The 25855-nt window shown below is 43.3% G+C and overlaps 1 protein-coding gene across 2 annotated transcripts in view; it reads right to left on the reverse strand.

Moving 5' to 3' along the window:
• LOC126202889 (protein argonaute-2-like) overlaps positions 1-25855 on the reverse strand; it is a 333247-nt gene that overhangs the window by 262550 nt on the left and 44842 nt on the right. For both annotated transcript variants that reach the window (XM_049936951.1, XM_049936952.1), the window contains exons 3-4: positions 22535-22609; positions 16552-17382 (exon numbers count right to left, since the gene is read on the reverse strand). In XM_049936951.1, coding sequence (XP_049792908.1) covers positions 16552-17382; positions 22535-22609 — 906 coding nt within the window. The remainder of the gene's footprint in view (positions 1-16551; positions 17383-22534; positions 22610-25855) is intronic.

Raw genomic sequence — 25855 nt, forward strand, 5'->3', positions numbered from 1 at the left:
GGAGTCGTATGCGTTGGAGAATGTTAACAGACCGCCAATTGTTTTCATAGATGGCACCTTGCATTTTATTGGTGACCTGCTTCCAATTTTTTGCATTCATTTTTAGCGGGCATTTGTCGATAATCATCCCCAGAGTGGTGTGGTTTTCGACACGCTTCGCCCAAGGTATAATAACTGCGTCGAATCCTCGAATGTTGACAAAGGTGCATTTACCGGCGTTGATTTTAGCACCGGAAGCACGACAGTACTCGTCTACCGCAGTCTTGAGGGTTGATACGTCTCCGTCGTTGCGCAATAACACTCCGACGTCGTCGGCGTAAGCACGAACCACGAAGGACGTCCCGGCGATCGAAAGGCCTGCAAGTTTGTCATGAATAGAGATTAAGAGCGGCTCGAGCGATAAAACAAATAACATCATGAAGAGAGGGCTCCCCTGCGGCACTCCTCTTTGGACCTCGATGGGTTGAGTAAGCTGTCCATTTACGCTGATTCTGGTTGTAATGCCCGTGACGAAATGTTGCACGACCTTTATAACCCGTTGCTCAAAACCACACCGCTGCAGTAGCTGTAGGAGGTACTCGTGGCGGACGCGATCAAAAGCCTTGCAAAAGTCGATAAACAGCAATGCGAGATTCACGTTAGTGACTGACGCTATGGCTATTACATCTCTATATTCCGAAAGGGGCGTCATAATTGTGCGACCAGGGATGCATGATTGATGGTTGTGAATCACTTGCTTCATTAACGGAGACAGTCTGCTGTTGAGTGCTCTGGCGAAGGTTTTGTAATCAAAATTGAGTAAAGTAATAGGTCGGAAGTTATCTAAGGTTTTTCGGTGTTTGCTTTTTGGTATCAATACAATTCGGCCTTCCTTCATTTCGGCCGGCACGTCACTCCCTCGCATCACTTCATTGAGAACATCTGTAAATGCGTGTCCGATTATGGGCCAGAAGCGCACATAAAATTCCCGTGGCAAACCATCAGGGCCAGGGGATTTATTTGATGGCGAGCCAGAAATCAGTTCAAGGACTTCGTCTGGAGCAAAATCGTGTACGACCGCCAAGTTGTCCGCAGGCGTGACTACGGTGGGCAGAGCACTCACGATATCGCCGCCGTCATCACCATATGTATCGCCTTGTGAGTATAGATCCGTGAAGTACCGGTAAACTGCAGTAAGAATATCACTCTGTCGGGTCAAACGGAGTCCATCATCTGTGTCCAGCTCCCCGATAAAAGCTCGCTTGCGATGGGCACGATGTTTTATGAGGTGATACAGCGACGCAAGTTCGTCCTCTTGAAGCGATTTTGCTTTAGATCTGATCTTCAGTCCTTCAAGCTGCGTTCGCTTTATGCCTATAAGCTTCGCCTTTATTTGTTTGATGGTCGTCAGCTGTGTGTTGGTTGGTGTCGTAGTCGCATACAACTCTCGCAGTACTGTTTGGTAAAAATCAATCGTGCGTTTGACATCTTGCGCCCGTTGCCAACTGTAGTTTCTTAAAGATAATCGCATTTTCCGTTTGACCACAGCATTCCACCAGGCTATCTTGCTCGGATATCTGCAGCATTGCTTGAGACAATCCGCCCATGTCGTGGAGATGACATCTTGTAGCAAGGCATCGGCGAGAATAGAAACATTTAGGCTCCACGGAATCCTATGCCATTTAGTATGCTGTTTGTCCAGATTTATCGTGACACAGAGGGCGCAGTGGTCGGAGAAGCTAGCCGGAATGACATCGGCGTCCAGAACATGTTGGCAAATGTTCTCAGAGATGTACAAACGGTCTAGACGGCTACATGCGGTGGTGGTCAGGTACGTGTACTTTACCAGGGTAGGAAATTTTAGTTCCCACGCATCCTTCAGCTGCAGGTGACGCACCAGATCATGTAGTTCCCTACAGTAATTAAAGTTTGGCGATTGGTCTTTTCTGTGGATCACACAGTTGAAATCACCACTAATTATCAACTGGGTTGGGTTGCGGCGTAGTAAGTATATGATGTCTTGTTTAAAGAAGTTAGCTCTTTCTGATTTTAAGGTCGTTCCAGATGGAGCATAGATATTGACGAGGGTGACGTCAAAAATTTGGCAAGCTATGCCTCTACCGGAGTCCAACATTTCGATATTGCTCACTGGGATTCCGTCTCGTGATAGAAAGGCCGTACCTGTACCCCCGTCCGCCACGGTGTTTACGATTGTTGCAAATCCTGATACATGAAAACTTAGGATAGACACTTCCTGTAACAGAACTATATCAGCTTCGGACTCATAGATAAACTGCCGTAGCATTGCTAATTTTAAATCTGTCCTAACTCTATTAATGTTCAGGGACAAAAACTTATAAGCTTGACTCATGATCGTCCGAGACTTGTGGGTGATGGGAAGCGTAGGAAGCCCAGTCCATCTCACCGTCGGACTTCGAACCTACATCCGCAGGTTTTGTGCCAGTTTTTGCGCTGACTTTACTTTTTGAGTTACTTCCAGCCACGGAGTCCTTTGGTTTAACTTTATTTTGCCGTCGCAAAGGCGTCCGAAGTGTCATTGAAGACGGCGGAGTCGGCGAGTCATGGCTGTAAGCAGTATGTGAAAGTCCTTGCTTCGGAACAGGTGACGGCAAGTCCGAAGACGCGGCTTCAGTAGGCTCACTGTGTTTGTTTGGAGCCGCACTGGCTGTTTGTATGCAGCTGTCCGGGTCCTCCTGTTGCTTGGAAGCAGTTTCGAGGTGGCGGCTGTTTATGTTATGCTCTACACCGCGTGCTTCATCCGCCGTGTTTACGAGTTGCAGTTGACTGCCTGCCGCCTCTTGTGTGTTGGCCACCTGCGGCGAGCCGGCAAGCGGCATCGGAACGGATTGCTGTAAACACTCGGCTGCATTCGCACTGACAGTGTCTGCGTCGGGCGGTTGAATGGGAATTTGGCGGGTCGTAACTGAGCCATCCGACACCTGCGTGTCCTGCGTGGAGGCCCGTGGCTCCGCGTCATCGGTTTGATTTTTTACTACTTGTTCGCCGGAACCACTACCGTCACTTATAGTACGTCGTCGTTTGTTACCAACAGATAATGCAACACCGGTGGCTAAGGGGTGACCGGCCACGGGTTTTTGAGGCAAGGGTGGGAAGGTGCTGTTACCGAGATCGTTGTCCTCTGACACAGATGCACTCGGTTGGGAGTCAGTCACAGAAGGCGTCTGATTTTGAGTAAGGACATCAGCCAATGTTAATCTCTGTCGTTGTTGCAGATTGTTTCGAAGTACGACAACTCGCCGTGGGCAATCCTCTCGTAAATGGCCACTCGTGTTACAGATAAAACAAGTGCCTACTTGCCCATCGTAAATGACATGAGCCTTATAACCACAAACCATTATATAGGATGGGATATTTACTTTAACGGCCATGTCAACTGAGCGAACCCCACTATAACATTGGAGTTTGTGACGGCTCGACCATTTTTCGTTTCTAATCTGTCGGATGTCACCGTATTTAGCGAGGACATCTCTAAGAAAACAATTCTCAACCTCAGGTGGCAAATTGAACACTCGCACTTGTTTATACTCAATGTCAGCGTTAGTTATTGAAACTGTACTCACCGACTGATCACGATGTCGGAACTCTGCTTTCCCACCAGTATTCATCAAAATTTTCTCCAGTTGTATCTGGTCTAAAAACTTCACAAAGAAACAGTATTCTGCCATGTCATAATATGCTGTGTGGACCTGATCGGATGTGATGCCAATAATATCTACTATCCAGTCATGGATTTCTAGAGAACTCGGTTGCACATTCCTGGAAGATTTCTCAAAAGCAAAACACAGGGTATTCTTACGTGGTACACTGGGAGCCATAACTGCACTATATGCGCGGTCGGGACCGCTGTGAGTAAATTAAGAAGCTTGTGTACGACGGTAGTGAAGAAGCACTGAGAATATCACAGGTCACAATCCAAGTATTATTATAAACACGGCTTGCGGCGCTACGACTACGCGGAAGTACCGACACGTCCGATCGCTGTCGCGTCCCAAGCGGAACTGCCCCCCAGACACATTTTATATATCTTCCACTACTAGTGCTGAAATCTGCCATCTGTGAATGGTTACTGCTCAGTGATGATGAACATAGGCAGTGGTCACATTAATGTGAATGGACTGAGTATAACAAACAGCAAGTGGCTAGTCAATGCCCTTGAACCATCTAACAATGACCATCTGCCTGGCTAGACATCCTGCTCACCACCATTCCATTACAATTATGTATTCCACTTCAGTCTGTTCCCTTGCCAATTTGCTTGTTTTTGTATCTTTATCAATCTGAGTTACTTAACAGACATTTTATATATCAAGTAATTCGATAAATGAAAAATATTAGTCACCAAGAAATGAAATATCTTAGTCACCAAGCAACAGCAGGAGAACACACATATAAAGGTATTAAAACCTGAAAGCATTAGGAGCCAGTGGCTCCTCCTTCTGGCAGAAGGGTGATGGATGAAGGAAAAGGACTGGGGAAGTTTAGGAGGTGGAGTGAGTTCAGAAAAATCGCACAGAACCCCAGGTCAGGGGAGACTTACCAGACGGGATGAGAAGGAAATGCTGAACACATATAACATCCTGCTCATTTTAGTTGCCGTTTGTACATTGGAAATCACTGTTGCCACAACTGCATCTTGATCACTGATACCAGTTTTGATGTGGACATCCTCAAAGAGGTGACATTTATTTGTTGTCATTAGATCCAATACATTTCACCTCAAGTGGGGTTCCAAACTACGTGTTCTAAGTAGTTTGCAGAGAATGCATTTAATATTGTTTCTCGGGGTGTCTTTCTAACAAAACTAATTTTCCCAATTGATTTTTGAATGATTAAAGTCTCCATTGATGATTACAGTATGATTGGGGAACTTACATACAAGTGAACTAACATTTTCTTTAAGTTTTTGGTTACATCAAGAGACGAGTCTGGTGGGCAACAAAAGGATCCAATTACCATTTTATGCCCACACCTGATACTGAGTCTTACCCACAGAATTTCACATGCAGGATTTGAGTTTCTAGTCAACTGCGACTACACCAGCTCCATTTCCCATTAGCCTATCCTTTTGATATACACTTAAATTTCCCCCCTAAATCTCACTCCTATTGGTTTCGGGTTTCAATCAGCTTTTGTGTACCCTGTATTATGTGAGCATCACTGCTTTTCAGGAGCACATCAAACTCTACCATTTTTTTGTGACTGCTCTGACAGTTAACCACCATGATTATAATACTCTCACCTGTGGAAGGCATTTCTTTCCCTCTAGCACTGATACTTCCAGGTTTCCTACAGCTGTCATTACCTGGATTGAATGGAGAGCTCCCTATTACAAAAAATCCTTAAGTGCACCCCACACACTGTCAGCTACTTGGGTAGCACAGACTCTGATGTGTAGTGCACACCTGACCTATTTAGGGACACCCTACAGTTCTCAATCCTATCACACTAGTCCAGGAAGTCACAGCCTATTTTCTCTCAGAATTTTCAAAGTCTCTGGTTCAGTTCTTCCACTCATCTAAGCACCAAGGGGCCATGATCAGTTCTGGCCCCAATGCTGCAAACTGTGAGCTTTGTTGAAACTCCATGCGCAAGGCTGGTCTTCTGAACCTTCTCTCCTGGTCGTTGGAAAGATGGCTGGTTGGTTGGTTTAAAGAGAGAGAAGGGACCAAACTACGAGGTCATCGGTCCCTTGTTCCTAATAAAACAATGCCGCAAGGGTGAGAATAAAACGGACGAAACATATAACACAAAACGGAAAGAAAGGAAAAGCCACAAGAACAAAGGGAAGGCAACAAATACTAAAAGGAACAAAAGAGGACAAGAAAACAAGAGAGAGACGCTAGAAACAGAAGGGAATAAAACATGAAAGCAGACTACAGTGGCTGGCCAACCATGAAAATAAAAAGGGAAAGCCAGCCACTCTGCAACACATTAAGACCTCCACCCTAAAAGCACTAGGGTGGAGGACACGGAGGGACAAAGGACATGCGCTAAAACATACATAGAAGTATAAAACCCACTCTCATGGATAAATTGTAAAACTAAAGCTGCTGTGGAGGCATTGTTGCCCAACACCGAAGGCAGGGTGCTGGGAAAGTTAAAAGTCTGCCGCAGAGCGGCTAAAAGTGGGCAGTCCAGCAGGAGGTGGACAACCATCATTTGGGAGCCACAGCGACACTGAGGTGGGTCCTCGGGACGGAGTAGGTAACCATGCATTAGCCACGTATGGCCAATGCGGAGCCGGCAGAAGGACAACTGATTCCCTGCGAGAGGCCTGCATGGAAGACTTCCACACATTCCTAGTCTCCTTAATGACACGCAGTTTGTTGAGCGTGCTGTTATGCCATTCTGTCTCCAAAAGACGGAAAACCCTGCGGTGTAAGACAGAATGCAGGTCAGCTTCGGAGATGCCCATCTCCAGAAGCAGTTTCCGCATCGCCTGTTTAGCCGGCCTGTCGGCAAGTTCGTTGCTGGGGATTCCGACGTGTCCTGGGGTCCACACAAACACCACCAAATGGTAGGACTTTTCCAGGGCATAGATGGACTCTTGAATGGACGCTACCAGGGGGTGGCAAGGGTAGCACTGGTCGATAGCTTGTAGGTTGCTCAATGAGTCAGTACACAAGAGAAATGACTCGCCAGGGCATGAGCGGATGTACTCAAGAGCACAAGATATGGCCGCTAGCTCTGCAGTGAAAACACTGCAGCCAACTGGCAAGGAGTGCTGCTCAACATGTCCTCCGTGAACAAATGCGAAGCCTACGTGACGATCAGCCAGTGAGCCGTCGATGTAAACCACTTCAGAGCCCCAGAACAGATCAAGAATTGAGAGGAAGTGACAGCGGAGAGCAGCGGCGTTAACTGAGTCCTTACGGCCATGCAAAGTCCAGACAAAGCTGCGGCCAAGGCGTACACCATGGAGGCGTACGTGAATGGACCGCAAGTAAAGGTGGTAAAGTTCGGAGAGAAAGGACCACACACGAACCACAATTGTTAGCGCCGATCTGGGCCGCCGATGTGAGAGATGGGCTGCCGCAGGCAGAAAAAGGAGACAGTAATTCGGATGCTCAGGGGAGCTATGAATGTGTGCTGTGTAACTGGCGAGCAGCTGCGCACGTCTGATCTGCAGTTGAGGGACACCAGCCTCCACCAGTACGCTGATCACCAGACTCGTCCTAAAAGCTGTCGCGAACCGAACCCCACAGTGGTGCACAGGGTCGAGTAAATGCAATGCTGAAGGCACTGCCGAACCATAAACCACACTCCCATAGTCAATTCGGGATTAGACAAGGGCTCTGTAGAGCTGCAGCAGCATACAACGACCTGCACCACAATTGGTGTTGCTCAGGCAACGGAGGGCATTAAGGTGCTTTCAGCACTTCTGCTTAAGCTGACGAAGATGAGGGAGCCAAGTCAATCGAGCATCGAAAACCAGTCCTAGGAATTGATACGTCTCCACTACAGTGGGTGGATCGTCATTAAGGTAAAGTGTGGGTTCAGGATGAACGGTACGATGCCGACAAAAGTGCACGACACACGACTTTGCGGCTGAAAACTGGAAGCTGTGGGCTAGAGCCCACGACTGCTCCTTGTGGATGGCTCCCTGGAGGCGCCGCTCAGCAGAAACAGTACTGGAGCAGCGGTACCAAATGCAGAAGTCGTCTGCATACAGAGAAGGTGAGACGGAGGGCCCGACAGCCTTTGCTAGACCGTTAATGGCCACTAAAAATAGAGAGATACTCAATACAGAGCCGTGTGGGACTCCATTCTCCTGGATACGGATGGAACCGTGGGAGTCACACCAACTTGGACACAGAAAGTACAGAGCTACAGGAAGTTTTGGATAAAAATCGGGAGTGGTCCCCGGACACCCCACTCGTACAATGTGGAAAGGATATGACGTAGCCAAGTCACATCGTATGCTTTATGTAAGTCAAAGAAGACAGCAATCAGGTGCTGCCATCTGGAAAAGGCTGTTTGGATGGCAGACTCACAATTATCAGTGGTAGAGTGAACCCGGCGGAAGCCGCCCTGACATGGAGCCAGTAGGCCACGTGACTCCAGGACCCAACCCAGGACACACCATACGTTCCAGCAGCTTACAAACAACGTCGGTGAGGCTGATGGGCCGATAGCTATCCACATCGAGCAGTTTTTATCGGGTTTGTTCACCAGAATGATGGTGCTCTCCCACCACTGCAATGGAAAGACATCATCACACCAGATACGGTTGAACATGACAAGGAGATGCCGCTTGTAGTCAGATGAGAGATGTTTAATCATCTGACTGTAGATCCAATCTGGCCCACAAGCTATGTCGGGGCAATGTCCAAGGGCACTGAGGAGCTCCCACTGTAAATGGGGTGTTATAGGATTCACTGTGGTGTGTAGTGAATGAGAGGACTTTCTCTTCCAGCCTCCGTTTGAGAGTGCGAAAGGCTGGGGGTTAATTCTACAACATAGAGGCTCGAGCACAGTGCTCAGCAAAGTGCTGGGCAATCGCGTTTTCATCAGTAGATAACACGCCATTTATGTTAACACATAGGGGAACAACTGCTGGGGTCTGGTACCAGAAACACGTTGTACCTTTGCCCAGACTTGGGAAGGTGATGTATGGCACCCAATAATCGAGACATATCTCTCCCAACACTCCTTCTTCCATTTGTTTCATAAGGTAGCGAATACGGGCACGGAGCCGTTTGAAGGCTATGAGGTGCTCCAGGGAAGGGTGCTGCTTATACCGCTCTAGAGCTTGCCGACGCTCCTTAATTGCTTGAGCGACTTCCAGCGACCACCAACGGATTGCCTTACGCCACGGGCATCCTAAAGAGTGAGGGATTGCATTTTCTGCTGCAGAAACAATTGTGCTAGTCACCTGCTCACAACCATCACATCGATATTGCTGTGTGGGGGAGATTCAGCGGTGACTGCAGAGGTGAAAGTTCCCCAGTCCGCCTCGTTCAAAGCCCGTCTGGGCAGGCGTCCGTGTGCCTGACGCTGGGGCAGTGACAGGAAGATGGGGAAGTGGTCACTAACACACAAGACGTCATGTGCTCTCCAGTGGATCGATGGGAGAAGTCCTGGGCTGCAAATGGATAAATCAATGGTCGAGTAACTACCGTGAGCCGCACTGAAATGTGTGGCGGCCCCAGTATTTAAGAGGCAGAGGTTGAATTCCATCAGTAAAGTTTCGACATCTCTGGATCGGCCAGTATGCGTGGTACCACCCCACGAGGGGTTATGGGCATTAAAATCTCCCTGAAGTAGGAAAGGTTTAGGGAGATGATCAATCAGTGCAGCTAATACATTCAGGGGTACTGCGGCACGTGGAGGAAGATATACATTGCAGACAGTTACGTCATGCGTCATTCTGCCCGTCACAGCTTCAAGAGGGGTTTGAAGGGGCACGTGTTCACTACAGACCACATTCACTACAGACCGAGTTTAGGACATAAACGCAAACTCCACCTGACACTCGGTTACAGTCGCTACAGTTCCTGTAATATCCCTTACAGCTACGGAGGGCAGGGCCTGCACTGCTGGAAACCAGGTTTCCTGGCGGGCAATGCAGAGAGCAGGTGTAAAGCTTAACAGCTGCCGTAGCTCACCCAGGCTGTGGAAAAAACCGCCGCAATTCCACTGGAGGATGGCATCGTGAGACTGGGAAGGCGTGGAACATTCGATGAGGCAGTTTACACCTGAGAGTCACCTGCTGTCATCGATTTATTGCCTGAGCAGTCAATATCCGTTGTGTCTGAGGCTCTGGCAAGATCTAGTTCCTCAGCGGACACCAAAATCTCCACCCCATCCTCAGCCGCAGAGCTTGTAGGTAGCGGTGGTGTGGGTGCCACCGCAATTTCCTTGGTCTTAGGGGTTTCCTTTTTGGATTTCTCTCGCTGCTCCTTGGGTTTCCCTGGCTGGGAGGACTTCACTGGCTCAGTCCCCGGGACTGAGGATGAGCGTGAAGCCACACGACCAGCTGCTTTTGGGTTCTTCAGCTACTGGCGGGTGTTGTCTTACCCACTAGAAGAAACCTGGGAAGGGAGTGAACCAAGAGACCCCTTCCTAGCAAGAGAAGCCGAAGAAGATGGATGTAATCGATGATTTGAGGGGGGGGGGGGGGGATGTTGCTCCAGAAGTAGGTGGTGCAGGAGCAACAGGGAGGGAAATGCCCCCCCACCATCAAGGGGGCAGGTGTAGTCTTCCAGCTTTGAGAGGTGACCTGGGTTGGCGGAGCTGATGGTGCCACAACTGTTGTAGTGGCAGCGTAAGATGATGTCATACGCACAGGATGCAGGTGTTCAAATTTTCTCTTAGCCTCAGTGTAGGTCAGTCTGTCCAGGGTCTTGTACTCCATGATTTTCCTTTCTTTCTGGAGAATCCTGCAGTCAGGTGAGCAAGGTGAATGGTGCTCTCCACAGTTGACACAGATGGGAGGCGGGGAACATGGAGTATTGGGATGTGATAGGCGTTCGCAATCTCGGCATGTGACGCTGGAAGTACAGTGAGTAGACATATTGCCGAACTTCCTGCACTTAAAGCACCACATTAGGGGAGGGATATAGGGCTTTACATCACACCGGTAGACCATCACCTTGACTTTCTTGGGCAATGAATCATCCTCAAAGGCCAAGATGAAGGCACCAGTGGCAACCTGATTATCCTTCGGACCCTGGTGGACATGTCGGACGAAATGTACACTTAGCCGCTCTAAATTGGCATGCAGCTCATCGTCAGACTGCAAAAGAAGGTCCTTGTGAAATATGATACCCTAGACCATATTTAAGCTTGATGGTTACAGAAATATCCCCCAGCTTTTCACAAGCGAGTAACTCCCATGACTGGGCAGAGGATGCTGTTTTGATCAAGACTGACCAAGATCTCATTTTGGACAAGCCCTCCACCTCCCCAAACTTGTCCTCTAAATGCTCACCTAAAAACTGAGGCTTCATCATCATGAAAGGGTCCCCATCAGCTCTTGAACATACAAGGTACAGGGGCAAATAAGATCTGCTGCCATCCTTAACCTGACATTCCTCCCATGGTGTGGCCAGGGAGGGGAACGATTTGGGGTCATACTTCTGTGCATTGAATTGAGCTCGTGATAGCTTAGAGACTGCTGGTGTTTCACCACCAGCAAGAGATGATGGACTAAGCTTCATTGCATGTCATCCGCCCTGATGCCACCCACTCCGACCAAGGGCTCTCCCCACAGGTGCCACCCAGCCTCAGCAAAGGCCACCTGGCAGGACTGTCTTTGCCGGGAGTCCCGATGCCGCAGGGTGATGGGCATCTACCCCTCGGCATACGTGGGGAGTTAATGGCGCAGGCATCAGCAGAGCGATCCCTGTGTGGTCACGGGGCTACAACCAACAGGGTACATGGCAGCCCCACCACAACAGACTGGCTACTGTGCTGTGCAAAGAAGTCCACAGTCATCGTCAACGCAGAAATCGGCACTGCATAATGCACGGTGGAAAACACATCCAGGAAGAAGTCCTCGCCAAAGAGATGGAGAATGGACAGGACTGCAATTCGACAATGAGAAAGTGGGCCAAAGATCTCAATGCACGATGGACACGATGCACCTTGTAAGGTGCCTTTCCCCAATTGGCTCACTCTTCGGAAAAATTTTGAAGAATGGAGGTCAAACCCTACAGGAGACCATCTCATAAAGGCCAAAACTTGTGAAACTCCTTTCAGTCGCCTCGTACGACAGGCAGGAATACGTCGGGCCTATTCTAACCCCCAGAACCGCAGGGGGGCGCTGGAAAGATCCAAGTGTCACCTCGGAGTCTAGATGACAAGCATAGTTTGTTCCAAAGTGCACCACAATCTGCAGTTGCTTGCACCCTGTTCCCTAAATGGTTGCCGGAGTAGCTTCTTCGACAAGTTTAATGATGCCTCTGGAATATACACTGAGTGCACCTGGTGTCCTTTCTTGTCCCTCACAGCCATTTCCCTAAAGAGTAGCATCGTTCGCCATACGTTTGAACTGCTGATGGTTAATATATCTACATGATTACTCTGCTATTCACAATAAAGTGCCTGGCAGAGGGTTCAATGAACCACCTTCAAGCTGTCTCTCAACCATTACACTCTGGAATGGCACACGGGAAAAATGAGCATTTAAATTTTTCTGTGTGAGGCCTGATTTCTCTTATTTATATAATAAATCCCCATTCTTTTGCATCTGCCTACTCTTGACACTGGACAGAACAGATTTTCCCAAATTAGGTGAAGAGTTCCACTGACTCAGTTTCAGTTTCAGTGAAAGGCAGCACCTCAAACTTGTTTGCTAGGGGGGATCGGTATAATGCCCAGAGCTCTCCCTCGTTCCCATCAACACTGCACAGAATGCCAAGATCTACCATTGTAATGCCACTCGCCGCTAAGTGGACGAGTAATGATGCACCCCATACTCTCTGCAGAAGAGACAGGACCCACAGCAGAGGATGGTACGTGAGGTAGCTCTGGTACTGGTATACGACTCTCAGAAGCTCTTCCAACACACTGATTTGCAGCAGCTGCCAATTGTTTGACAGCAGTCAGGGCAATTTACAGCTGCTTACGAACATCAAGTAACTCGTCCCGTGTTTGAGAGCAGCATTTTGGCTGTTGCAGTGTATTACAGGACAGTGAACAAATAACTTTAAACTAAGTTTGCAGATTATCTTTTACATCTGTTGGTCTCAAAAACTATTAATTCCCTATAAGAACTGAAGGAAATACACAAAATGAGATTTCAATTAAAGCAACAGTAAAATCTGAATTTCCTAAAACTTTCTGAGGTGAATTACAGATATTAGCGAACTAGAAAGTAGAGTTAATTTATGATAAATGTAGATAATATATAATCCTCTTTATCGAAAAGCTAGATGTAACACAATATGTTAGTTAGAAAATCTGCTAAATAACTAAATCACAAATGCTGATTTACTACAAATTAGACTATGCACAGAACAAGTAATGTCCAAAAATTCTCAAAAATGCTTATTTCTTTTAGTTGATAGACAATTAAATTCAGGGTGATCTATTCTTCGTCATTACCTATGAATCACAAATGCTGATTTGTTACGAAATACGTTATCCAAAAACATTTGTACTGGTAATTTACAAAAAACATTTTTCTAATCATCTGGAAATTCTCAAAAATTATCTATTTCTCACATATTTATACAAAGAAATTAGAGAACAACTGTTCTGAACAAGAATAAACCTACTACTCTAAAAAACAATTAAGTTTAAGCCTACAGATGACAATAACAGTAGCAGTTTATTATGGCATTCGCAAATGTTCGAATTTCACAATATATCATAATATAAATGAATATTGGTACAATCAGTGAAAGATTATGCAGACATGACACAATCTGTAAAATATACCAACCCAGAATTTCAAATCAGCACACACAGTCTTACACAAAGAAAAATTTGGAAGTCAATATTCCATATAAAGAAACGTGCAACTTGAACAGATTTTTTACTTAGCTGTTTCTGTGCCAATTTTTACACTCATGTGTCTAAGAATAACACTGCACCCCAAGTTTCTCAGTCAAAATATAGAAAACTGTGCATCACTAACAAGGCACATCTTCTGCCTGTTGCAGGTAATAATGGTGCTGTTGTTCCATTCATGTGAGATACTTGTTTGACCCCTAATGACCATTCTGTTATGTGCCATAATCCAAAAACAACCAATTACCTAACTGCAGTCAGTAAAACTACTGCTCACTTATGATTTTACCTTTCATGAGCTACTTTCTGAAGCTGGCCACAACTATTCTGTTATAAAGTAATAGTGTGGAAATAAATAACAATTATTAAGACGGATTCTCTTCCTAGAAAACCCAAAAATATATTTTTTTATCAAGAATTAGTATCACTACACAGTGTAGTGATTTTATGAGTTTTATTGACTCCATTGGCAATACTTTTGCCTCATTCCACCTGAGAAATGCCATTTGAGTAGTTTTCGTCTGATCTGTTACAGCATATTTTGAGAGTTTTGAAGACCCTGTACAGTGGGTGGCTTTAATATTGAGAGCGCAGTGAAAATCACCTCAAACAAAGTGATTCACATGGGATCTACTGCAACAAATAATCCAAACTTTGTTTAAAAATACTGTAAATCATGTAAACATAAAATGTATGGATAGACAAGATTTATAATGTCACTTAATATTCAAGAGTAATAAAATATTATGCAAGGAAGATAATTCTAACTTTTTTCATATATTAATATTTCAACAAAATTTCTGGTGTAAATACCTATTAGAGGGGACAGTAGTAGCAGAAATGCTAAGAAGAATTTAGAGCATTAAGACTTACGCTGTGTTTGATCTAATATGCTAATGGTAAGATAAATGCAAAATTATACATGTTTGTCCACATATATAATTTACAAAAACTAAGAAAAAATTAAAATATATGTCAGGCAGAAGTGGTGTTTATGTTTATGCTGATACAGTAGAGCCCCAGAAATTCAAGCCTCGGTATTTCATGGTTCCGTGCAATTTGAGCTGGCCTTAAGAAAATTAACATTTTACATAGAACTAGAGTAAAAACCTATTTTTGTACATTATCCGCATGTACGTTTTACACACTTTCGAATGTGCTGCATTTTGAACTTTCTTTAAATTTTCCACATACAACACAGGTAAAACTGTCCCACTGGATGTTTTTGTTCATAATGCACAGAAATAACCTTGGGCTCAGATTTCTAATGCATTTCTATTACAGATGGACAGGTAACATTATGTTTTGCTTGCTCTTTCTTTGTCAACCCTTCACTAATTATGACAACTTGACAATCAGTTGTACAGTACGTACCATCCTTATTGTTACGCCTACTCAGCAACAGTGGTCATTAAAATACAGTGCACCTAACTAAAAATATGGTACAGATTCTAGAACATTAGCTAACTTTTATTGTATGTACAACAAGGAATTGCCTGAAGAAACCGTAACAGTGATCACTCACACCGGAGCTTTGGCAGTGCTACATGTCGCATTGTGTTATATCGAACAGTAAGTGGAAGCTACTCCAACTGACACCGTGCTTGGTGGAAGGTGGGCGTGACATTGCTGTTAAAAAAGAGGTTGTTTTAAAACAAAGGACTATGGACATTTCTTTAAAATGTAACTTATAGTTTTGTAACTTGGAAATGAGTGCCCATATATGTACATGTTCTTGTTGTTGTTGTTGTTGTTGTTGTTGTTGTTGTTGTCTTCAGTCCTGAGACTGGTTTGATGCAGCTCTCCATGCTACTCTATCCTGTGCAAGCTTCTTCATCTCCCAGTACCTACTGCAACCTACATCCTTCTGAATCTGCTTAGTGTATTCATCTCTTGGTCTCCCTCTATGATTTTTACCCTCCACGATGCCCTCCAATACTAAATTGGTGATCCCTTGATGCCTCACAACATGTCCTACCAACCGATCCCTTCTTCTGGTCAAGTTGTGCCACAAACTTCTCTTCTCCCCAACCCTATTCAATACTTCCTCATTAGTTATGTGATCTACCCATCTAATCTTCAGCATTCTTCTGTAGCACCACATTTCGAAAGCTTCTATTCTCTTCTTGTCCAAATGTACATATAACATGTAGGTACTATATTGCTTACTTATTTATTTTTTAATCATTTTTGTGCTCATTAAATATTTATTAATGATTCCCATTGATTTAGTGATACTTCCGTATTACATGCGTATTTTGTAAGCTGAGGTAGTCTCAGACCCGAGTAGCTTGAATTACTGGAGCTCTACTGCATCTGAAACACTCTGGAATGAACATTGGTGAGCAATGATACTTAGAGTTCTATACTTTGCAGAAAGAATATTCCCCTAAATGAGCACTAAACAACTGAACAGTAGCAACTGTAACCTGCAACACTGATTTGACTACTGAATCCAACATTATATTTGAATATTGTGAGTTTCCATCCTATTTTACAAAATTACTACACAACAAAGCTTATTTACTACATAATATACATATATTTAGAAATTTTATTCAAGGAGAAAACTATTCTGAAAGTAAACACACACACACACACACACACACACACACAATTGGTGAGGAAGAAGCATATGACAATAACCATGTTGTGCATGTTTTAATTCCATATAGATGTGAAATTTTATACTTACAACACATTTCTGCTATATTTTAATGTACCTCTGTCACAACTTCTAATTGATTAATCTGAATATGTATTTGTAATCACAATGAGATACGATTGTACCGGTGTGTGTGTGTGTGTGTGTGTGTGTGTGTGTGTGTTTTTTACTGTTAACTTGCTTAAGTCGTCAATATTTTCGTTCTGAAGAAGACATTTTTATAAACATGGAAACCATGGTAAAGGAGTTTTAATAAACCGTTCAATTTGCAACTGAGGGCTGTTATTTCTATAAGAAGATACTGGTTTAGGCTTGCTACCAAATAAAAGTGCATAAAACATCTGATTAGAGAAACTCAAAGAAAGATTCTGCAAGTTATTTTTCAACTGAATAAGAGAGTGTCTCACCTTTTTGGCTCTGTGGCTGCTGCTGCCTAGGTGTCTGCTGATGTGCTCCCTCCACATGTGGTCTCTGCTGCTGTTGTAGAGGTCGCTCCCTGGGTTGCATTTGCTGTTCATGTGGTGGTCTCCGCTGTTGCTGATGAGGTGGTCCACTATGCTGCATCTGCTGTGCAGGCAGTGGTCCCTGCTGCTGTGGCAGCCCAGGTGGTGCACTGCTAGGAGCAAAGGGCGATTCCCTGGCACCAGGTGCACCCCGAGTTTGGAAAGTGTCTCCTGTTGGTGAGAATGCTTGAGGAGTGCCTCTCCCTCTCCCTCTCCCTCCACCTCTTCCTCTACCTCTCCCTCGCCATTCCTGAGCAGGTGTCTGTGACGAGTACTGCTGCTGCGACTGCTGGCGTTGCTGCCACTGATGAGGCGGCACACTACCCGGCTGAGCAGCGGCCACTTGCTGCGCAGCCTCCTGTTGTGGGGAAAACGGTCTCCTGTCACCACCATCGTGCCCGTAATCACCACCACGGCCACGAGCACGACCGCGACCGCGACTGTGGCCGTGGCCACGATCTTGACCTCTGCCGTAACTGTAACCTCGGCCACGTTGAGGAGGAAATGCAGTTTGATCTGAGGGATATGCCACTGGTGGTGCTCTCTGCTGTGGTAACTGAGCTGCCCCAGCTTCCCGAATGGGTGGATGACGTGGTAAAGCTTCAGGCAGACGTTCAGCAACTCTCTGCTCTCGTGCAGGATGGGTAGCAGAAGCCACTGCAGATGCACCACTAGCTTCTCCCACTTCTTGTGCCTGTTTCACTGGCACCTTCTTCGTGGCTTGTCTATCTGAAACTAAAAACGCCAAAAAATATTAATATCCACCACAACTCTTGTATACAACACTCACATGCTTTCAATAGTAAATCATTTTTGTACACTGCAAAGGTGTCTTTCAAATCCCATATTATGTTGAATGTTTAATGTGCAACACTTGAACCTGTGCATGAAGGTAAAGCAATCTGAGAACATGCAGAATTACATTTACAACAACATGAAGTAAAATCAAAAGGCCCCTAATTTTTTGTTAATAATGTTGAAATAATTAATTTTTGGGCCCCCATATAAAAATAATTTACTGTCAAATTTAATGACAACACTAGACCTTTTACCAAACAAAAGCATTCACTTGCTACTGATATCCTTATTGCAATAGCATTAACACTATTAATTCATTCTTTTAATTAAGCACAGACATGTTATGCACAACAGTGAAACATAATTGTTTCAAAGAAAAAATGAAATAAATATGTATTTACATCATAATACCCTACTGCACATTTGCAGTCGTGACACAATGATGGTGTTATTCAACTGATATTTAGTCACTGCAAGGCAAAGGGCATACAAGAAATTCATATCACTGCCATACCAAGTTAGCCGTGCCATCGGGTCCTTATTAAAAGTTAAGAGACAACTAATGAAGAATGGAGTATGAATTAGGTTCAACAGAGGGTGTTTAAATGTTTATTTGCTTCCAAAGTGTCTACTTGTTGCACAATATTGAAAATGAATGTGTAGTCTGAACCATGTGCTGTATTTTGCAGTCAGATATAAATAGCTGCATGGTCACAGCTTCTGAGCTATTCCAGGGCACCAATAGCAGCTATTGGGCTGCTGGGTGCCACATCCAGTACGATGCCCGTGCAACAGGGCACACTGCGAACCATCCGGGGCCAGGGGATCATCATCAGAGGCCACCACCAAAACTGCCCACCAGTGTCGCAGTGACCGTCCAGACGTTTAACCCTACTCTCCTCTCGTCTAGCCATAATTTACTCCTTACATACTGCCAATGTACTGCACCTAGCGAATGTGTGTTACCCTGCTGGTTATCAGACTTTTTTCTGACTTATCTCTCTGGACTTGTGATTTGTGCAGTTACTGTAATGACATATTCTTGGTCAATAAGCCATTGCCTGTGGTATGTTATCATTATATGAGTTGTTACACAAATGACAATGAACTGACTGCACTGTGGGCACAGATGGTGTCGTGTTACAATTAACTTGAACTGCGCTATGATGAACTTGAACTGTGCTACAATGGATCTGTGCTGCAAGAACTCTTCAGATAGCAGCCTAATCAGTCATACTGCACCTGGCTGGCAGAACTGCAAAGATCTCTCATTTCAGGGCACAAACGAGAGGTAGTCGAAGCCCTGGCAAAGAATGTAATTCAGTTGCCCTGAAATGAGAAATGTCCTGCCCACTATCCTTCCCACTCGTCCCACAGTGGTATTCCGCCATCCATCAAACATACACGATATACTCATCCATCCTTACACAACCCCAGCTCCTAACCCCTTATCTCATGGCTCAGGAATTTAATGACTTTTTTATTAAATCAGTTAAGGAAGTAGGAAGTGCTATAATTAAACCTGAAATCAGCTCATCACAGTTACTGTCAAAAAATGTTGCTAGGTCATCAACAAACACAAGTACTTTCAATATTTCTGAGGTCTCACCTGGTTTTGTGTTAAGAACAGTGAAGCAGTTAAAATCATCAGACAGTGTAGACATATATGACCTGTCTTGTAACATGCTGAAGAAAGTAATAGACTGTATAGTTTATCCACTAACATATTGTATAAACTAGTGTATACTGGAGGGTTTTTTTCCCTGATGAGCTTAAACTGTCTAGGGTAGTTCCAGTACATAAAAAAGGAGATAAAAATTCTGTCTCAAGTTACAGGCCAATATCCATAGTCCCACTTTTTTCAAAAGTTCTAGAATGTATAATTTACCAACAATTATGTGTTTGCTTTCATAACATAGGATTAATAAGTGGATCACAGTATGGCTTTAGGAAAAACCTGTCAACCATTGATGCCATAGACAATGTTGTTAAATACATCCATCAAGTATTTGAAGATAAATGCTTTGCTCAAATGACTTTCTGTGACCTAAGCAAAGCCTTTGAGTGTGGAGAACATACACTACTACTCGAAAAAATTGACTTTTATGGTGTTAAAGGTAACAGCCTTAAGCTATTAAAATCATATTTACAAAACTGTAAGCAAGCCGTCTATGTTGGGAAAGAAATGTCCAGTACAGAACAAGTTAAGGTAAGTGTTCCGCAGGGATCCGTGCTGGGCCCTTTCCTTTTCCTAATAATGATAAATGACCTGCCGTCATTTATTAAATCCAGAACAGTACTCTATGCTGATGATACAACGTTTCTGAATAGCAGTAATGAGCTTAATAGCCTTAAAACGTGTTACAGAGAGAATTGAGCAAGCTTCACACTGGTTTAAAGCAAATAGGTTCTTGCTTAATGAAAGCAAAACCCAGCAGATGGTATTTAGTTTAAAAGACAAGTTTCCATCAGATGATCCTAGTTGTGCTAAATTTTTGGGGGTATATATTTGGATGATAAACTTTCTTGGGATCCACATATTAAGTATATTAGTGGTAAATTGTCTAGGGTAATATATTTGTTAAGGTGATTAATGCACTGTGTACCTGAAAATTATGTTACGAGTATCTTACTACTCATTTTTCCAAAGCATCATATCCTATGGTATTATTTTATGGGGAAACTCCACTTGTGTGCATGATATACTATTGCTGCAAAAGAAAGCTATTAGGATAATTACAGGCTCACCATACAAGGCTCATTGTAAACCTTTGTTTACTCAACAAAAAATATATATTTATTATGTTTTAATCTACACAAAAAAGAACTTACCTAAAGTAAAACGCAGGGCAAATATACATTGTTACAGCACTAGGAGAAACAGCTGTATCTATACGCCCTACCACAGACTGTCAAAATCAGGTAACAGTTATGAACTTATGGGCCACAAATTATTTAACAAACTTTACCAGAGCAACAATACAAGCAAACACTTTGTGACTGGTTGGTTGTAAACCCATTCTACAATATAAAGGATTTCATGACCTGTGATATTAAACTGTAACGTTAATAATGATTCTGTTCTTTTATAGCATGTACTGTATCGTATTATGTGTATGACTTTGTCTATTGCTGTAATGGCTTAAAGACAATAAAATTATTATTATTATTATTATTATTAGTATTAGTATTATTATCATATCCCTGTAATAGATCCAGATGGAAGACCTGTCCCATACATCCTCCTACCACCACCTGCTCCAGTCCAATCGCAAAAATTACCTATCCCATCAAAGGCAGAGCTACTAGTGAAACCAGTCATGTAATCTACAAGCTCAGCCGCAACCACTGTGCTGCATTCTATGTGGGCACGACAACCAACAAGCTGTCTGTCCGCATGAATGGCCACCCACAAACTGTGGCCAAGAAACAAGTAGACCATCCTGTTGCTGAGCACTCTGCGCAACACGGCATCCTCCATTTCAACGACTGTTTCACACCCTGTGCCATGTGGATCCATCCCACCAACACCAGCTTTTCTGAATTGTGCAGGGGGGGACTCTCCCTGCAATATGCTCTACATTCCATAACCTTCCTGACCTCAACCTTCGTTAGTCATTCTTCTCACACATCCAGCCCCTTCCCTGTTCCCATTCCAGCACTACACAGCCCTCATTCCACCAACACACCCAGCCTTTTTTACTTCTCTCATTTTCTGTTACCCCTCCCCACCCCTACCTCTCCCTAGGTCTCTGTCTAACATACCCACTGCACCTAGCTGCCCTACTCTCTCTCTCTCTCCACCTCATCCTTGCATGCCCCCCAGTAGCACCTCAATGTCCCCCACCACTACCCTGCTATCCCTCCCCCTCCCACCCCCAGCCTCCTCCTTGCCCCCACCCAGCTGCAACTCCCATCATGCACTGCTGCTGTTGCTCACAGTGTGGCTTCAGCTGTCAGAGGCTGCAGTCGTCTGTGTGTGTGTGTGTGTGTGTGTCATTAGCCAAAAGCTTATATTGTGACAGTCTTTTTGTTGTGCCTATCTCTGAGTCAGCATCTCCGCTATATAGCAAGTAGCAACTTTGCTTTTCATAATCTTGTCAGGTTCTTATTTTACAATCAAGAACCTGGACGTGTGTGTGTGTGTGTGTGTGTGTGTGTGTGTGTGTGTGTGTGTGTGTGTGTACACTAATGACATCCAGTCAACTAATGACATATAGTGATATATCTTTCTTGATGTACCAACTACATCACTGACAATTTACAGTTGAAACAATCTTATGTTTAATCCAGAACTTGTTACACATCCTTGTATGCATGGCTTGTTCCACATCCCTGTAAGCTGTCCCTCATGATGGGTTTTACAGAACACACTGGGCAGATAAATCAATGAATGAAGAGAAATAAACATTAGTCCAGACAAAACTCCACTAAGTTCGTACAAACCTAATACAACAGATATGTAGCAAGTGCTCAAATGTACATGTGCCGAAACTGAGATAACTTTTCTCCATGGTACATAATGTTTCACCAACTAACCACGAAGTAGCTGGGTGGTTGCTAAAGCATGTCCCAAGCTTGCCATTACAGAGGAATCAAGGCACATATCACTATCTAATTCGGGAAATCTAGTTTACAGAAACTAATTCATACAACAAAGAATGAACTTCATAATATTTCCATCACTTACCACCACCAAGGAATCATATGGAAATTATAGCATGTTATAGCTGTGGTGAGCTTCACAGCCAACCCCCTTTTCCCCCGAACTCCCTTTCCCCCAACCCCCGCGCCCCCCCCCAACCCCTGTTACCCCCCTCCCCCCCCCCCCCCAAAAAAAATTAATTACAGCATCTGGTAATCAAACAAAAGTTAAAAGCCAATAACTGTTGTTAGAAGATTACCAGACTCTAGCACTCTTGAACTTTCATCTAGTTGCTTGCTACTCTTTAGAGGTTTCTCTTTACATTATTTGTATTACAACATCTGCAAGTGTCTCAGCACTACATTCCCAACAACTTTATACAAGAAACAACAACCAATGCAAAAACATATAAGTTACCTTTTATTGAAAATGGCAAGCTCTTACCTGCCTCTTCAGCTTGAGATCGTTGTGGAGGAGTTCCTGAACTAGCCGCTTCCTGAGTCTGAGGAGTTTTCTTCTCTGTAAGATATCATACAAGATTCCAAGCATAGGAGTCATATTATCACAAAAACAATTACAAAGTTCAACATTTAGTATACTCTTTCACCATGAATAAAACCAAAACTAGTGTATCAAATGATTAAAACTAGTGTATCAAATGATTATCCTCACTTTGGATTTCTAATGTTACTAAAACACAAGACAATGGCCATACAGTTTTCCTCCTCAAATCGTTGTGATAATGGGAATTCCAGGAGGGAAACAAAAAGCAATAGAAGAAAGCCAACCAATCACACGGATATGATTTATGAGTGGTAAATAGACACACAAAAGATAAAAAAACATAAAAAATGAAAGTCAACCATAGACAATGTCTTTAACTGCTGAAGTGCCACTTTAGATCACTTTAAAAAGAAAGCAGAACACTGCTTTGGGACCAAAAATTTGATTTGCAGTTTGTTCCAAAACAATCAGATTATCCAAGTTTGATCATACAGGGGCTACCTTGGAATCACAAGGCTTTCAAATAATATTCATTTAGTCTGTTTTGCTTAAAAATATTTTTATTTATGATAATACATAGTTTATATTGGGGATTTCATTGGTTCAATTATGTTTTGAAGATCACATTGCTCAGATGTTGGCTATCTACATTTATGCATGATTCTAGCCAATCCTGAAAATTCAGAATATCATCAATTGGCATTTGGTGTGTAATATGAATGATTTCCTGCTTAGCTGTCATTTTCAGATCTTCTATGCAGTCTGGCTCGTTAACATATAATCAGGACTTGACAGGTCCCCATAAAAAGAATTTAAATAAGCTTAAAACAGGGAAGGGAGGATGCCAGTGGAGACTGTCACATCTCGAGATAATGAGGACCGGAAACTAATTTTGTAAGGCAGTCACTGTATTAAGAACTGTGCACATAGTTGCACCATCTTGCTGAAACTATACACTGTCCAGCTGGGATGTCACGAGTGCTGGGAAGCAGGAGACTTGAAGAATCATAGTGAAAGACTTGCAGCATGTGAGCACACTATGTATTTGGGTGTAACTGCTTTGTTGACAGAGCCAGGTGGCTTCTTATTCATTACATATGTTGAAATTTTCAACCCGTTCACAATAGGTTGCAGTCCACAATAGGTTGGTGGGTGAGAATATTAAACGGCTGCAATGTCAAACTGTGTCCATGTCACAAACTCACTGTTTATGAAAAATCACCAGAGAGAGACATGTAGCGGTTCCGCTTGCTTTATTTTCTTCATTTGTTGTCCTCGGTGTCAATGTACTGCGTTGCTACACTGGCTGAAAAATGGGGTTTGTAATTTGGACACTGACTATAGTAAATAATGTAGCCAACAGGTACACATTTGCATTTCACCATAGTTTAATTTCACTCTTCACAACCCCCATATACACATTTAATACGGCCAGTCAACAATTGTTTAACTCTTCATAAGCCTCATTAATAGTTTGCAGGCATACCTCCACATACTGCTACAATAGTTTACTGTTTAACTTCTACGAGCAGTAAAACCTGACCACAAAGTTCACAGTTCCTGAAGAATAATCAGGTACATGTGGAGCAGACACTGTCATTGTTTTTACAAACAGCCTAATTGTTTAACACTTATTCAATGGTTAAGCTGAAGCATTATTGTCATTCTAATAAACACAAGTCTCTCATCTGACACTCAGCCATGGCCTGACTATTTTGTGACCAAAAATAGGGCCTTATATATCCTCACAATAATAGGTACTGAAATTACACATTGTTCAAAGTTACATTTATAGAAATTACAATTAAAATTTAACCCATTAAATTAACTGAATAAATCGAAAAATTGTGTTTTTTTAATAGTTTCTTCTACTGCAAGAGTCAGGCAGAATTATTTGTTTAAATCATGAAATTAACATACATTGTTACACAAACAATACTTTTGACAAAATTGTTAATTACTTTGGAATTAATTAAGGGCTGGCTTTGCTAATATGTTTTTGAATAGAGCTAAATACATACTTTAAGATTAGTAGTATTTTGTTTTCCAAATGTTTATAATTAGTATAGAATTTATATGTGTTTATATGTCAACAACAGAATTTAAGTTATGAAACAATTACTGATTCTACCCTATAATGTAAGTATTAACTAGGAATAGTCAAAATAATTAAAAAATCAATTACATACATAAAACTAAGCACAAAATTAGATCTGGTGTTATATTCTTTAAAACTGAGGGCCAACCTTTTTCTTTTATGAAAATGCAGATTATATTCACGTATGTTAATGGTAATTAATTAAAAGCGAAAAAACAAATTTAAGGAGGCAGATGGCAAAACAAGAGAGGAAGAAAAAATATCCCAGCTTGTTTCGTCACAGACTGTACGGTGCTTCACATTCGATGACATTGCAGCAACTAAACTTCGGCCTTTAATGGACAAATCAAGGCACCCTCCATTCTCTGAAGTCAATCGCTCAGCTGTACTACCCAATTCAAAAATATGACAGACCCTGCATAATGAACTTGAAATTATAATTGGGAAGTATTCTTCCTCCCAAAATGAACACTGCACAGAAGTTCTGAATCCATTATCAGACATTCCTCACACATCTAGTGATTGTGTAAGGTCAGTCAAACTGCAAAGTCACAGAGAATGCACATGTACAGGTGTATGCAGTGGTATACATCCCCCCACCCCCACTGCCAATCAACCACGGCTCTTGCTGCAGATGGGAAGTAGAGTGAGGTTGTGTTATGTGCTTCAATGATACATCTCAGCTACTGTAGGTGCAAAGACAACAGAGAGGTAGCTGCCAAGAGGCCAGACTCAGATGTGGTGACTGAAGAGGGGCAGGAGGCTTTTCTGTAGTTGCATTCCTGACTGATCTCGCATTGTTACATTACCCAACAATGTTATGTTGGAAAGGTGGCACAGCTGAAAGCAAGGAGAAGCTACAGATGTTATATTTCCAGAGTACATGCAACTCTACTGTAAGTTTAATGGTGATGACATCTTCCTCAGAAAAATATTCCAGAGATAAAATATTCCCCTATTCTGTTCTGCAGATGTGGGCTACTCAGGAGGAAGTTATCATCAGAAAAACAAATCATGTGCTCTATGAGTAGGAGTGTACAGAAAGGTAGAAAATTAAGGATACGTGATCCGGATATCTTGAAATAATTGTATAAATACGTTACAGTTCTTGAAAAAAGGGATGCACGGATTGTAGTTTCGTTTATGAAAAATTAGCGAAGTGC

Source organism: Schistocerca nitens, chromosome 9 (genome assembly GCF_023898315.1).
Source record: "Schistocerca nitens isolate TAMUIC-IGC-003100 chromosome 9, iqSchNite1.1, whole genome shotgun sequence".
Lineage (NCBI taxonomy): Eukaryota > Metazoa > Arthropoda > Insecta > Orthoptera > Acrididae > Schistocerca > Schistocerca nitens.